The sequence below is a fragment of the Lepus europaeus genome, chromosome 18 (genome assembly GCF_033115175.1).
Source record: "Lepus europaeus isolate LE1 chromosome 18, mLepTim1.pri, whole genome shotgun sequence".
In the NCBI taxonomy this organism is placed as follows: Eukaryota; Metazoa; Chordata; class Mammalia; order Lagomorpha; family Leporidae; genus Lepus; species Lepus europaeus.
In genome coordinates, this window is record NC_084844.1 from 19,831,646 (window position 1) to 19,847,053 (window position 15,408).

Genomic DNA, 15,408 nt, shown 5'->3' on the forward strand with positions numbered 1-15,408 from the left:
AAACCCTGGCTCCTGGCCGCTGCTTCTGAGAGTAGAGAGGGAGGCGAGCCTGTGGAAGGCCCGTGCTGACGGCGGGAAGGCGGGGGCGCTGCCCTCCCTCTCCCGCTTCCTCCCTTTCCTGAATGAAATGAAGGAAGAACGGGTTGTGTGGGCACTTTTACTGCTCGGCAGCCGTCGCGGGCTGTGATGCTGCCCCCTGCTGGCGAACACGAAGCCCTCTAGCACCAGCCCCGACCCCCGGGCGCTCTGAGAACCGCAGCAGGGGGCTGGGGAGGAGAGCCATCCCCTAGCGCGCCTCCGCCTCCGAGGTGAAGGCGGCCAGGCCCTGCTGTCCCGCAGGCACGACCATCAGGGCCTCCACCTCCCCACCCCCGCGAGTGGGCTTCTGGAAGTGGATCTCCAGGAGGTCGTGCAGCTCTGGGCCGTCCAGGATGTCGGGGATGTTGAGCACCAGCACCGAGCGAGGCACTGGCTGGGGTGTGACCTGCAAGAGGAGGCGGGAGGTGGCAGAGGCTCCGGGGAGCCAGAGGCTGGGGCGGAAGTTGGGGCAGGCAGTGCCCCGTGGGGGTATGGGAGGGGGCAGGAGGCCTGCAGAGGCTGGCAGTGGGCAGGTCGGTAGGGCTTGGGACAGGAAGCAGACGGACTACCTGGCCCAGCCTCCCCTCTTCGATTACCTTGACCTCCTGGATCCTCCCACTCGTGTAGGGAGAGACTCTCAGCGGGACCTCCTTCCCGCCCAGCGGCACTTTGAACTCGCTGATCTGGCAGAGGCGCCGGGCCACTGGGGAACAGGCCGGGTGGACCTTTGGCCTCGTGCACCCGGTTCCCTCACCTCCCTGCCGGGAGGCCCCAGGGGCCTGTACCTTCCTCCTTGGCGAAGCCCAGCACCACGCTCCCGTTCAGCAGCTCCCGGGTCTCCACGTCCCCACCCCCGTTCCTGGCCTTGCCAAAGAAGATCTCCAGCTTGTCCAGCAGCTCCTCCTCTCCCAGCTGGAGACCAGCGGGGAAGCCACTGACCAGCACCATCTGGCCGCTCATCTGGCTGCACACCTGCAGGAGACAGGAGGGGGTGGTCCCAGACACGCCCAGGTGCATCTCGCCCCTTGTGTGCCCAGGCCATGGCTGTTCTGTCACCTGGATGGTGGTCACCATGGGTAGCTGCACGGGCTGCACCTGCACCTTCAGCTGGCAGTCCTCCATGTCGATCCTGTGCTTGCTTTGTCGCAGCACCTGCTCAGCCACTTGGTGGCCGGGAGGACAGGTCAGAACTTGGAAGCCTCCTGGTTCCCTGCCTGAGGCTGCTCTCGGGCTCACCTTTCGGGTCATCAAAGGTGACCAGGGCCGAGCCTCCCGGCAATGGGCAACAGATCCGTAGGTTGGAAACCGAAGTTCTGGGGACGCCTCTGTCCTGCTGAGTGTGTCCGCGGAACACCAGGGGGATTTCAGGTGCTGGGAATGGGACCTGGAGGTGGAAGAAGGGAGACTGATACACATACTCTCCCAGGATGGTCTCAATGGCCAGGGTAGGGCCAGGCTGAAGCCGGGAGCCCAGAACTCCATGTGGATCTCTCACATAGGCAGCAGGGGCCCAAAGAAGGAGCTGGATTGGAAGTAGAGCAGCTGGGATTCAAACCGGCAGTCTGATGCCAGATGCCGGCATTGTAAGCAGTAGCTTTAACCTACCGTGCCACAATGCTGGCCCCAAGATCTTTACGTTTTATTTATTTGAAAAGCCCACAACAGCTGGGGCAAAGCAAGGAGCTACAAATTCCATCCGTGTCTCGCTTGTGGGTGGCAAGAACCCAAGCGCTTTGGCCCGTGATCTGTTAGGTGTATTAGCGGGAAGCTGGACCAGAAGCAGAGGTGGGACTCAAACAGATGCTTTGCTACAGGGCACAGGCATCCCAAGCAGCAGCTTAACCCCTCGTGCTGCCATGCCCAGCCTGCATACAAGCCTGGGAGGGTGGTAGCTCCACTTTGCAGAAGAGAGGGCTGACATTCAGAGAGTTCAAGCAATACACCTAAGATCACACAGCAAGGAATGGCACAGCCACGACTCAAACTAAGAGCTCCAGTCTACACCCTGTCTGTCTCCCAGCTTACCTTGACTTTGGGGGAGTCCTTGAGCTTCCTTCTCAGCTCCTGCAGCCTCATCTGGAGTCTGATCTGCTCTTCCTGAAAGGCGCGGAGCACCTGCGACAGCAGAAAGGAACAACCGGAGATGCACCTGCTCCGAGGTGAGCACGCCCAGGTGAGGGGTGGGCTCATCTGGACTCCAGCCCAAACCCTTTATCCTGTTCTGGGCTGCTCTTGGCCCATTCCCCTCAGGGCATGGCAGGTGGGAGTCACAGAATTACAGAGAGCAGGAGAACCAACAGCAAAGGAAGACCTTTCTCTCTGTCTCTCTCTCTCACTGTCCACTCTGCCTGTCAAAAATAAAAATAATAATAAAAAAAAAAAAAGAAAGAAAGGTCTTCCTTCCGTTGGTTCACTCTCCAAATGGCTGCCACTGCCGGCACGCTGCACCAATCCGAAGCCAAGAGCCGGGTGCTTCTCCTGGTCTCCCATGGGGTGCAGGGGCCAAGGACTTGGGCCATCCTCCACTGCACTCCTGGGCCACAGCAGAGAGCTGGCCTGGAAGAGGGGCAACCAGGACAGAATCGGCGCCCCAACTGGGACTAGAACCTGGAGTGCCGGCACCGCAGGCGGAGGATTAGCCTGGTGATCCACGGTGCCAGCCAAGATTTATTTTTAAAGATTTATTTAGTTATTTGAAAGGCAGGGTTACAGAGGGGCAGAGGCAGAAAGAGCGAGAAAGAGAGAGATCTTCCACCCACTGGTTCACTCCCCAGATGGCCACAATGGCCAGAGCTGCACCAATCCAAAGGCAGGAGCCAGGATCTTCTTCCAGGTCTCCTACATGGGTACAGGGGCCCAACACAGCACTGGCTCCTAACTTCTGATCATTTCCTTAAAAGGAAGATTTTTAATTCTTTAAAAAAAATTTAGGGACCGATGCTGTGGTGTAGCAGGTAAAGCCGCCGCTTGTGGTGCTGATATCTCATACAGGTGCCAGTTTGAGTCCTGGCTGCTCCTCTCTGATCCAGCTCCCTGCTAATGCACCTGGGAAAGCAGTGAAGATGGCCCGTGTCCTTGGGCCCCTGCCCCCACGTGGGAGACCTGGAAGAAGCTCCTGCCTCCAGATCAGCACAGCTCCAGCCTTTGCGGCCAGTTGGGGAGTGAACCAGCAGATAGAAGGTTCTCTCTGCCTCTCTAACTCTTTCAAATAAAATAAATTAAAAATAATAATAATATAAAACAGCAAAATATAAAAGTATTCAAGGGAGCTGGTAGCACTGAGATAGTGGGTTAAGCTACCACTTGTGACACTGGCATCCGTAACAGGGTGCCTGTTCCAGTCCTGGCTGCTTCATTTTTCTTTTCTTTTTTATTTTTAATTTTAAAGATTTATTTTATTTATTTGAAAGACAGAGTTACAAAGAGAGGTAGAGACAGAGAGAGAGGTCTTCCATCCGCTGGTTCATTCCCCAGATGGCCGCAATGGCCAGAGCTGTGCCAATCCTAAACCAGGAGCCAGGAGCTTCTTCCCGGTCTCCCACACAGGTGCAGGGTGCCAAGGACTTGGGCCATCTTCTACTGCTTTCCCAGGCCACAGTAGAGAGCTGGATCGGAAGTGGAGCAGCTGGGACTAGAACTGGTGCCTGCATGGGATGCTAGCACTTCAGGCCAGGGCATCAACCCACTGTGCCACAGCGCTGGCCCCCGGCTACTTCATTTCTGATTCAGCTTCTACTAATGGGAACGCAGTAGATAATGTCTGAAGAGCTTGGGCCTCCTGCCACTCACATGGAAGACTAGGATGGAGCTCCTGGCTCCTGGCTTCAGCCTGGCCATTATGGCCATTTGGAGAGTAAGCCAGTGAACACAATAGCTTTCACTCCTTGCCTTCCAAATGAATACATAAATAACCTTTAAAAAAAACATATAAAGTGTGATCTCTATTCTGTTGATTTAAATATTTTAATTAAATGGCGCTAGTGCTTAGGGCCCTACTACCCACATGGGACACTGGGATGAAGCTCCTGTCTCTTGGCTTCGGCCTGGTCTGGCACTGGCCATGGCAGCCATCTGAGGAGCAACCCAGCAGATGGAAGATTTTTCTTTCTCTCCCCTTCTCCTACAACTGTGACTTAAAACATTTAATTCATAAGGATATCTACTAATGCACAAAATGCTGAGAGATTGGACACCAAAAGGTGAACAGTTTGTGAGCGCACTTCTTCCTGTTAGGTGGAGGTCTAAGTGCAGAGTTGGCAGGGGGAAGAGGCGGGGGCGACTCCAGACCACGCTGGGAGCAGGGATCTGAAGAGGCGAGCAGCGGTGACGTTAACCACGGGAATGCACATCAATATCTAGCACTCAGTACGTGCTCGTCAGTGGACTAAGTTCTTACAGTGTACTTTATGGGTTATTGATTTATTTGAAAGGCAAAGTTAGAGAGAGAGAGAAATATCTTCCATCTGCTGTTTCACTCCCCAAATGGCCACAATACCTGGGGCTGTACCAGGCTGAAACCAAGAGCCAAGAGCTTCTTCCAGGTCTCCCATGTGGGTGGCAAAGGCCCAAGGACTTGGGCCATCCTCAGCTGCTTTTCCCAGGCCATAGCAGAGAGCTGGATTGGAAGTATAGCAGCTGGGACTAGAATCAGCACCCATATGGGATGCCAACGCTGCAGGGGGAGGATTAACCTACTGTGCCACAGCACCAGCCCCCCCAAACCAAGAAGGTTGATCTAGGACCTGTGGTTTTTCTTACTATACTCAAGGGGCAGTCGAGAAACTTCCAGAGATCGATATACAAAGGAACTCAAAAAGTTCATGGAAAATGGAACTTTTTGAAGCCTTCTTGTATGCAGGGATTTCAAAACTTCCTGCACTGAAATGAACTGATTATTTCCATTTTGAAACTGTGTTTTGGAGTCCTCTCATACTTGCAGGAGCACCAGGTAGGACAAGGCTGAGCATACTGGAGAGAGGACTGTGTTTGCAGAGTGCCTTCTGCACTCCAGGCACCGAGCTGGCCACTGGGAACAGCAAGGAGCCGGCTGTACCCAGCGTGGTCTAGCCCAAGTAGGGGCATTCATGGGCCAGAGGGAGAACACTTCTTCCTGCCCCTGGAGAGAGCTCCAGGTGGCGATGGAAATGGGGGGTGGGGAACCTCAGGGATGAGGATATGTCACTCATCATTACAACAATTCTTATTTGGGTCACAGAACTCAACGGCACTGGTAGATTCTCCCTCCAGAAAAACTCAAGTTCACCCAGGAACCCATGAGCTTCTAGGGTGCAAGTTCTTGGAGAATTCTGTCTTTGACGCAACAGGGGACTCAGGGGGAGGCAATCCCAGGCCATAAGCAGGTGTGAGATAGGCAGGGGGCAGTGTTGTGGATTAAGCCGGGTTAGACCTCACTGCTCCATCCAGCTCCCTGCTAGTCAGCCTGGGAGAGCAGCAGAGGAAAACCTGAGTGCTTGGAACCCTGGACCCAAGTGGGAGACCTGGATGAAGCTCCTGGCCCAGCTCTGGCCATTCAAAGAACAAGCCAGCGAATGGAAAACCTGTCACTCTACCTTTCAAGTAAATGTCTTTAAAAAAAAAAAAAAAAGATGGGTAGGGGGTATCCCAGCTGCCAGGTGCTGCCACCTAAGACCCTCTGCTTGTCACCACCCCAGCACCCTGCCCCTCACTTACATCTAGCTTCACTGATGCGGGTCTGGGGTCCATCTGGACACAGCCAAGGCTGCAGAGCTGGGTACAGAGGCAGGGTCCACGGCAGAACTCTCGAGGGACTTTGGTCTCCCCCAACTGCAGCTGGGCTGGCCAGAAGACACTTGGGAAGGTTCTGCAAGCCAGCTTACTTCCACTTTCGCTTCTGGGAAGTCCCTGCCTCTGAAGCTCACGTGCCCCCAGGCTGGCCCGCCCCTGGGAGGAGCCTCCCTGGTCTTTGAGGTCAGCTCCACCCCACAGTGAGACCTCACTCAGGCCCCAGCCACCAGCAGAATCTGCCCTACTTCCCTAAAAACCAGAAGGATGCTGGGTACAGATGTTGCCAGAACATTTATCAACTGAGACACACAGACTGACAGCCCACGGCAAAGCCCCTACAGCTCTAACGGGAGCCATCACTTGGGACTTCTGTTATATGCCAATGTCAGTCTGCCTTATGTGAATTCTCTCCCAAAGAACTCCAGGATGCTGGTTCTACTTTTCCCATTTGACAAGAGACAAAAATTTAGAAACCTGTCCAAGGCCACACTGCTAGGAAGCAGAAAAACACGCATCCACCTTTTGTTGAAGTACTTTTAGGACTTGAAATAAAGTGGAAACTGCTGAATTTTTAGCCAAAGAAGAGTTTAATTTTAAGTCCATTTCCATGACCTTGGGTAGGCAAACTACTAGTGTTTCAACAAACACGTACTACACGGGAGATGTAACTCAGTACTTGAGGGGGACGTATTCAGTCCTGACGCTAACACCCGTCCCGGGCCGTCCACAGCTCACTGCCCAACCCCATCCCAGGTGAGTTCAGCTGCACAGCCACTTCAGCTTAGGTACCAGAGGGGCAGCAACTTTCCTTACACCACTGGTGATAGCCCAGGCTTAGTGAGATCCCAAGCTGCTTGGATCACTCTTGCTTGCCAGATCATTTGGGGAGCCCTCCCTTGTCCCCGTGAACCCCGTTCTGGGTTCAAGCTTCCAGCACGGGCATCCTGCAGGGCAGCTCTCCAGGGGGCTCCCGTACCAGCAGCACCTGAGAGACGGTGACTAACCAGCCACACAGGGAAGTGCCACCTGCGCTAAGGTTTGAGACCCCCACCCCAGACTGGGGGTTCTCAGGCCAAGGCAGCTGGTTCCCATGGGGGAGGGGGAGGAGGCAGGGCAAGGTTCAGGTTCTCGTGGCATGCAGCAGTCAAGGGTGAAACAATCCAGCTCAGAGCCTGTGTCAGCAGCAGCCCTTGGGTCACATGTACTCACTAGGAGCAGCCAGCCCACGACAGGAGTGTCACCAGCCCCGGGGACAGCCCCAGAGGCAGGTGGAACTTCTGCCCCTGATCCACCACCTGGGGTCTCTCATTCTAGGAATGCTCTCTCTCCAGTCTGCTAGCACACGCAGCACACAATTTTTTTTTTTTTTTAAAGTTTTTAATGAGTGCAACCAAAACATATCTAAAACCGCAGCTTCTGGAAGAACCACTTGTTCTTGCCGGTCTTGTACCTAAAAGGGAAGACAAAGCAGACCAATGAAGAAACAGAAAAGAAGATGAAGTTCTTTCATGGAGAAAGATACAACTGTATCCCAACATCCACTCCTACAGCCTACTCACCTCTCTTCGAACTTGACCTTAGCCTCTCGTCGGGCCTTGCGTTTAAGAGCAGGGTCCCTGAAGACATCCTTGTTGACCACGGTTTTGTCCAAGGGAATATCCACAGAGTACCTACAGACAATGGCAGACTCTGGGTCAGCGGCACAGTCAGAGCTTTCACAGCTCAAGCTCTCCAGATCTCGAACTGATGCCCACGTGGGAATGCAGCACTGCAGGAGGCAGCTTTACCCGCTGCCTGCTGTGCCAGCATCCCATATGGGTGCAGGTTTGAGACCTGGCTGCTCCACTTCTGATCCAGCTCTCTGCTGGGGCCTGGGAAAGCAGTAGAAGATGGCCCAAGTATTTGGGCCCCTGCACCTGCATAGGAGACCGGGAAGAAGCTCCTGGCTTCAGATCGGCCCAGTCTGGCCATTGTGGGAGTGAACCAGCAGATAGAAAGGCACACCGGGTTCTAGTCCCGGTCGGGGCACCGATCCTGTCCCGGTTGCCCCTCTTCCAGGCCAGCTCTCTGCTGTGGCCAGGGAGTGCAGTGGAGGATGGCCCAAGTGCTTGGGCCCTGCACCCCATGGGAGACCAGGAGAAGCACCTGGCTCCTGCCATCGGATCAGCGCGGTGCGCCAGCCGCAGCGCACCTACCGCAGCGGCCATTGGAGGGTGAACCAACAGCAAAAGGAAGACCTTTCTCTCTGTCCACTCTGCCTGTCAAAAAAAAAAAAAAAAAAAAAAAAAAGTTGATTTCTCTCACCCTCTCCGTAACTCTACCTTTCAAACAAATAAATAAGTAAATCTTAAAAAAAAAAAAAAAATCCAAAAAGCAATAAATCAGAAATCTGTAGAACTATCAAAACTGTGCTTAAGGGTTAAGCATTTTAGTCTGGCGGCTAAGATGGTCCCATCACGTATCAGAATACCTGGCTTTTGTTTTTTAAAAAATTTTACTTGCAAGGCAGAGTTAGAGAGAGGGAAGTTTCTTACATCTGTTGGTTCACTCCCCAAATGGCCGCAACAGCCAGAGCCGGGCCAGACTGAAGCCAGGAGCTTCTTCCAGGTCTCCCATGTGGGTGCAGGGGCACAAACATTTGGGCCATTCTCTGCTGCTTTCCCAGGCATTACCAGGGAGCTGCATTGGACGTGAAGCATCCAGGACTGGAACTGGCACCTATAACGGGATGGTGGCACCACAGCACCAGACCCAGAGCCCCTGGGTTTGATACCTGGCTCCAGCTTCCTGCCAGTGCAAACCCCAGGAGGCAGCAGTGCTGGCTCGAGTGACTGGGCTCCTGCCACCACGCGGACTCCTGGACTGAGAGTATGGCTCCCAGTTTTGGCCCAGGCCACTTCTGTCCATCAGGGGCGGCTGGGGTAGTAAACAGGAAGTCAGAGCACACTCTCCTTTAAAAAAGTAGTCTCCGGGCTCAAGTCCTGATTCTTCTGTGGAAATCCTCAACTCTAACACTCACTTACATGTTCAAGCCACTGAAAGTCCACACTTCAATTTTCCATGACTCTACTTGTCAAGTATCATCACAGCAGCGTTAGTCACTATTTAGAGCCATCTTTATTAGCGCTGTTCAAGTTCTGCCAATGCAAAAATCAGTCTCTGACAACACAAACGGGGTGGTTTTCTGCTTCAATTGTGCAAAATCCCAGCATCTAACAGCTCTGCCCTTTAGGTGTGCAAACCAGCAGCAAACGTGCAGGCCTCGTAAGGAGCGCGCTGCCGGGCTCTGGCAGTCCCTGTCGTTTCTGGCCCAGTCCTGGCCGTCGGGGCCAGGCGGGGAGTGAACCACGGACGGAGGATCTCTCTCCAACACATAAAGCAGCAGCCCTCCGGAATTTTTTCTTCAGTGGTCATTTATTTGGAAGGCAGAGCTACAGAGAGCAAACGTCCTCCTGCTGGTTCAGGACAGAAGCAGCACCAAGAACTCCACCTGGGTCTCCAGCTCAGGCGGCAGGGACCCAAGCACTCGGCCACCCTCCGCGGCCTCAGGACGCGCTGCCAGGAAGCCGAGGTAGGACTTCCAAACACCGATGAGGGCGGCAGTGCCCCAGCTGGCACGCCCCATCCGCTGTGCTGCAACACCCACCCCCACAAGCCTCCTCGTGCGTGGACCAGCGGCAGAGGGCCTGCTCCTACAGTGGGAACAAATGCCCGGACCCGACACGCGGAACATTCTCAGGTGAGACACAGACTGAGAGACAGCTCAGCAAGGGCAGGGAACAAAGGGACAGGACCAAGGGTCCAAGACGGACGCGAGGCAGGACTGGAGACCACAGCCGCTTTAGAAACCGAAGAGCACCAGACCGAGCGCTGGCCCTCCCTGCGCCGGAAAGGCTGCAAGCCCGGGTCCCGTCCGGTGGGGCAAGGAGGGGAAACAAAACCTTTTTTCCCCAGGTCTCAAGCGCTCACCTGGTGGGCATGAGGTGATTGTAGTTATAAACTTTCACAAAAGACTTGATCTTCGACCGCTTGGCGATCTTCTTCTTGCCCATGGCGGCTGTCACTTTCCGGGGGTAGCGGTCAATTCCGGCCACCAGAGCGTGGCTGTAGGGGCGGTCCGAGGTGCCATCGTCAATGTTCTAGAAGGGCAATCACATTTGTTACAAACGAAGGCCTACCGAGGCAGCCCAGGGCAGGACCGGATCTGGGAAGGCTTCTAGCCGGCCAGGGGTTTAAAAGCAGCCGCAGCAGCTAACATTCACGGCGCATTTGCTGCGTGTCACACTCTCTCCCCCACGACAGCCGTGGGGTGGCTGGGGCCCCACGGGAGTCCAGCAAGTGGGACGCAGACCGGGAAGGGCTAGGATGCGCCGTGACCCTCGCTGTCGTCACACCCGCCGGTGGACCTCAGGGCAATCGCGGAACCCGTCTCCACCCGGGAAGGGGACAATCTCCCGCGGAGTCACCGCGGGGACTGCAGCGAATACCCGGGAGGCAGGGGCCGCGCCTGGGAGGCACTGAGCGCCCCATCCCAGCTCACGGCTGTCTTTATTTTGCATCTTCCTCGCTCAAAGGCCCTTGTGCATTCACGCCCCCGCCCCCGCTCCCGCTCCCGGCTGCAGGCCTTACATCCCAGCCCGCCCGCCCCGCGCGGCCGCTCTACCTTCACGATGACGGCTTTGCGTCCCGAGTAGCGTCCGGCCAGGACCAGCACCACTTTCCCGGGTTTCATGAACTTGCCCATTTCTGCGGGAAACAAGGAGGAAGGGCCGCTCAGCAATCAGGGACACCGGACCCCCGTGCCGACTCCTGCCCGCGAGCCCAGGTCGGGGGCCGAGAACTTCGCACTCTGCTGCCCTGACCCGAGTCAGGACCCGGTACGAAGCCGCCAGGGACCTGCGGACGAAACGCACCCGGCGCCGCCCCGCAACGTAACCCCCAGACCCCAGATGGCGGCGGATTGGAAGACCCTGTCCAAGCCCAGACTCACCGACGGCAACCACTCAGGCCTACAGCGGAAAGGAAGGGCGGGCACTTCCGCTAACCTTTCACCCCGGGGAGGGTGACCTCATTTCCGGTCCCGCCCCCTCAGCCTTCGAGGTGCTTAGGGTCTGTTGCGGGCGGAAGAAGCTCCTGAGGCGAAAGCAGGGCTTCACGGCCATTTTTTTTGAATCAAACTTTATTAGCTCCAGAAGTAGACAAAGGCAAAGGCGTTCTGCTTCCGGCACCAGGAAGGGCAGGGAGGCGGCGTCTGCGCGCTCCGGGCTCGGCCGTCCCCGTTGCTGTAGTGTCCTTCTCGGCCGCTGGGTGGAGGACCCCGTCTGAAACCTACTTAAAATTATTTAAAAATTCACTTGAAAGGAGAGGAAGCGGGAGAGAGCGAGACAGAGAAAGAAGAGAGCTCTTCCATCAGTCCGGGCCTCCCGGGGGGCGGCAGGGGCTCGGGCGCCGAGGCTGCTGTCTCCCAAGGTGCGCGTCTTCAGGTGGCTGGGATCTGAAGGGACCCAGGCTCCATGCTAACCGCCGTGCCGGCGCCTGCCCCCCAAAGTTACTTTTTTGCCTTTGGAAGACGCAGAGGGCAATATTTATTGGATAGTGATTGTTGCCTATTGTGTGCACTGGTAGGTAAAAGGAGGGGGCAGGACCAAACTAGGGTACTTGCCTCCAACATGTATTTTTAAAAAAGATTTACTTATTTGAACGGTAAAGTGGCATATATGGAGAGAGAGAGAGCGCGCGCTATCTTCCATCCACTGATTTACTCCCCAAGGGACCACAACAGCCAGGCCTGGACCATGCCAAAGCCCAGAGCCAGGAATCCACCCAGGTCTCCTATGAGGGTGTCAGGGCCCAAGGACTTGGGCCAGCTTCTGCCTTAGCAGGGAGCTGGATCAGAAGTGGAGCAGCCGGGACTCGAACTGGTGCTCCATGATGAGATGCCAGTATCGGTGCCACAGTGCTGCCCGTCTCCAACATTTAGAGCCTAGTGACGTCATAGATTGTGACCAACTAAAATAAGCAGGAGAGTAGTGAGAAGGCGGACAGCAGCTGTTTGTCCTGTGCCAGATTCATCTATTTCCATACATTTTCTGATTCGCTCCCCATAACAACACTAGTGAGGCAGGAAAGGGTTAACTGGAGAAGCTGAGAAAAGCAAATTCCAAAACTCTTTGGTGGTCCATGACCTTGAGGGAGGAGACAAAAAAAAATAGGAGCTAATTGGGGAAGCTGAGAAAGAAATTGCAAGCTAAAAAAGACCTTCCCCGAGAAGCTGTATACAAATATAACGGCCAGCTGGCCTGCACAGCAGGTGACTTCAAAACTGCTCTGAGGGCCACTCACCCAAGATGTTTCAGCTCCTATAAAATCGCAGCCCCAATCTGAGCTTTTAGTCTCCATCTCGATTTTCTTTTCCTGTGACAAACCTTCGCTCTTACACTTATTTGGGTGCGCTTCACTGACCTCCTTGTTGGAGGCTCTGAAGAACCTGTACTGGACCTCATCCTTCCACTCTCAACTTCCACCACGCCAGGATATGGGTGCCGTTCTCTTCATTCCACAGAAGGAACAGGGGTGGGGGGACTGTTGGGTTTGCCCAAAGTCTGCAGGGAGTAAGCAGTGGAGCAGGGAGTCGGACTCAGTGGCCGTACCTCTGAGCCTGTACCACTCACCGTGTCACCGTTCTGAGCACCGCTCTACGCCAGGCGAGGTGCTAGGCCTAACCCTCACAGACCTGCGTCTTGAACGTTTCCCTGCCAGTCACAGAGGGCCAATTACACGTCTGAGGTTGATCCCAGGCAGTGGCACAGATGGGACTGAAATTCAGGTCTCAACTCAGGTCCCCCGGGCTCTCAGACAGAATTATTCCTCATCACTCACCAGAAGAGGATTCTCCGATGGCACCGTAGGTCAGAATGAGAAAGCATCTCACGGCTTGTGCTCCTCTGAACACTGAGGAACCTATAGGATCTGCCTTGGGTGAGACGTGGGAACACATCGGAGCGACATCAGTCCTCCACTGGAGTCTACAGGGCTGCAAACTTCCCTGCGGCCCTCAGTCCCATTCCACTTGCTCATCACCTGCATTACACAGTGGCATTTCTAACTGAAATATATATTTTAAGATTATGTTTATTTAAGAGAGAGAAATGGGGAGAGAGAGAGCTTCTCCAAATGGCCGTGTCAGCTTGGGCCACACCAGGCCGAAGCCGGGAGCTTCTTCCAAATCTCCCATGTGGGTGCAGGGACCCTGGCACTTGGGCCATCTTCTGCTGCTTTCCCGGGTGTATTAGCAGGGAGCCTGATGGGAAGTGGAGCAGCCGGGAATCGACCCGGTGCCCACATGGGCTGTTTCGCCACAAGCAGCAGCTTAACCCATTACATCACAACACCAGCCCCCTAATTAAAATATCTGAATGGTGGCTATTTGTATTAGCAGTAAAGACACCACTTGAGATGCCCACATCCAGAGTACCTGGGTTCTTGGTTGTGCTTCTGATTTCAGCTTCCTACTGAGGTGCACCCTGGGAGGCAGCAGGTGATGGCATGTAGGTTCCTGGTAGGTCTCTGCCACCCACAGGGGAGACCTGGCCTGAGTTCCTGGCTCCTGGCTTCTGCCTGACCATCTGGGGAGTGACCCAGCAGACGAGACCTCTGCCTGCCTTTGAAATTAAATCGTATATATAAACATGGCATTTTAGAGTTGGAAGGAAACTCGGTACCACCTGGGCCCTCACAGATGAGAGGTGGGCCAGCTCAAAACAGCAGGCACGGAGCTGGCGGCCCCCTGCAAGGTCTCTTTCCCAGCTCAGTGCCCTGCCCACTGTACCACACTGCCCTTCCATCTCCACCTCCCCTTTCTCTGCTTCTACCTCTTTTGCTTTTGAAAAATGGGAATGAAACCCTGAATCCCTGTAGTCAGCTTAGATTCTTCTCACACTCCAAATTAGCAACTAAGTATTACGTGCTCTGCCCTACGACCTTGTAACCTCCCTTTTCTCTCCTTTCCCATCTCCTAACTCATTTGGCCTTAGTTCCTTCTCCAGTCCCTCCTTGAGCTTTCGTAAGGGAACTGCTTGGGATGCTTTTTTTTTGAAGATTTATTTTATTTATTTGAAAGAGTTACAGAGAGAGGTAGAGACAGAGAGGTCAGTCTTCCATCCGCTGGTTCACTCCCCAGATGGCCACAACGACCGGAGCTGCGCTGATCCTAAGCCAGGAGCCGGGAGCTTCTTCGGGGTCTCCCACACAGGTGCAGGCACCCAGGGACTTGGGCCATCTTCTACTGCTTTCCCAGGCCACAGCAGAGAGCTGGATGGGAAGAGGAGCAGCCGGTACTAGAACTGGTGCCCATATTGGATATTGGCGCTTCAGGCCAGGGCTTTAACCCAAAAACTATCTCCAGGGGCTGGCGCTGTGGCACAGCAGGTTAAAACCCCAGCCTGTAGCACTGGTATCCATATGGACACCAGTTCGAGTCCCAGCTGATGTACCTGGGGCCCCTGCACCCATGTCGGAGATCTGGAAGAAGCTCCTGGCTCCTGACTTTGGCCTGGCCTAGTCCTGGTCATTGTGGCCATTTGGAGAGTGAACCAGGGAATGGAAGACCTCTCTGTGTCTCTACCTCTTTCTGTAACTCTGCCTTTCAAATAAATAAAATACAAAGCATCTCCAACAGAAAAGGTTTTTTTCTTTTTTAAATAAGTATTTATTTATTTGAAAGGCCAAGTGACACAGAGATCCTTGGAGCCAGCATTGCGGCTGGCGTGGTCAGTTAAGGTGCCACCTGCAATGCTGGCATCCCATCCTGGAGTGCCAGTTTAAGTCCCGGCTGCTCTGCTTCCATCTCCTGCTAATGCACCTGGGAAGGCAGTGAGACTGTTCAAGTACTGGGGCCTCTGCCACCCACCAGAAGACCAGGACGGAGTTCCTGGCTCCAGGCTCAGCTCTGCTGTTGTAGCCATTTCAGGAGTAAATGACGGGATGAAGATCTCTCCTGTCAATCAGCCAAACAAATCTTTAAAATGAGGATAACACTGCCCCACTTTACAGGTAAGGACAGTTACACTAGGATGACCCGGAACAAGATGTTTCCCATGGGGCAGCTGTTGTGGCGTGGCACTGGGATGAGGTCTCGCCTCTGCTGCCCATCCAGCTTCCTGCTGATGCGCCTGGGAGACGGCAGATGATGGCCACCTGGGCGGGACCTGGAGCTCCCGGTTCCTGGCTTTAACTTGGCTGATCCCTGCTGTCGCATGCATTTGAGGAGTGAACCAGCAGATAGAGGATCTGCCACTCCGCCTTTCAACCACATTTTTAAAAAGATTTATTTATTTATTTGAAAGGAAGAGTTACAAAGGTGGGGTGGAGGAGAGGGAAAGAAGGAGAGAGGGAGAGAGGGAGGGAGGGAGAGAGGGAGAGAGGGAGAGAGAGAGAAAGTCTTCCATCTGCTGGTTCACTTCCCAAATGGCTGTAATGGCCTGAGCGGAAATGACCTGAAGTCAGGAGCCAGGAGCTTCTTCCAGGTCTCCCATGCAGGTGCAGGGGCCCAAGGACTTGGGCCAT

General features: G+C 54.6%; 2 protein-coding genes across 3 annotated transcripts; both read right to left on the minus strand.

The window, feature by feature from the left end:
* Positions 1-175: 175 nt before the first annotated feature.
* IFI35 (interferon induced protein 35) lies at positions 176-5,966 on the minus strand. Its single transcript, XM_062174907.1, has 7 exons — positions 5,770-5,966; positions 2,104-2,193; positions 1,315-1,462; positions 1,135-1,241; positions 864-1,050; positions 675-781; positions 176-484 (listed from the first exon to the last, which is right to left on the minus strand). The coding sequence occupies exons 1-7, from the start codon at positions 5,800-5,802 to the stop codon at positions 287-289; spliced, it is 870 nt and encodes a 289-aa protein (XP_062030891.1). The 5' UTR covers positions 5,803-5,966; the 3' UTR covers positions 176-286.
* A 1,233-nt stretch (positions 5,967-7,199) lies between these two features.
* Positions 7,200-10,939, minus strand: RPL27 (ribosomal protein L27). Of its 2 annotated transcripts, none has more exons than XM_062174926.1 (5): positions 10,835-10,939; positions 10,508-10,590; positions 9,814-9,983; positions 7,404-7,514; positions 7,200-7,294 (listed from the first exon to the last, which is right to left on the minus strand). In XM_062174926.1, the coding sequence occupies exons 2-5, from the start codon at positions 10,586-10,588 to the stop codon at positions 7,246-7,248; spliced, it is 411 nt and encodes a 136-aa protein (XP_062030910.1). In that variant the 5' UTR covers positions 10,589-10,590; positions 10,835-10,939; the 3' UTR covers positions 7,200-7,245. The 2 variants fall into 2 exon arrangements, with proteins under 2 accessions (XP_062030910.1, XP_062030911.1); XM_062174927.1 differs by lacking the exon at positions 10,835-10,939 and adding an exon at positions 10,758-10,782.
* Positions 10,940-15,408: the final 4,469 nt, after the last annotated feature.

Coding starts and splice junctions, on each gene's coding strand:
- RPL27 (XM_062174926.1), bottom strand. CDS start 10,588: ATGGGCAAGTTCATGAAACCCGGGAAAGTGGTGCTGGTCCTGGCCGGA. Junction 7,515..9,813: donor AATCACCTCATGCCCACCAG/GTGAGCGCTTGA, acceptor CATTGTCTGTAG/GTACTCTGTGGATATTCCCT. Junction 7,295..7,403: donor AAGGTCAAGTTCGAAGAGAG/GTGAGTAGGCTG, acceptor CTTCCCTTTTAG/GTACAAGACCGGCAAGAACA.
- IFI35 (XM_062174907.1), bottom strand. CDS start 5,802: ATGGACCCCAGACCCGCATCAGTGAAGCTAGAT. Junction 1,051..1,134: donor CCATGGTGACCACCATCCAG/GTGACAGAACAG, acceptor TGTCTCCTGCAG/GTGTGCAGCCAGATGAGCGG. Junction 485..674: donor GGAGGATCCAGGAGGTCAAG/GTAATCGAAGAG, acceptor CTCCTCTTGCAG/GTCACACCCCAGCCAGTGCC.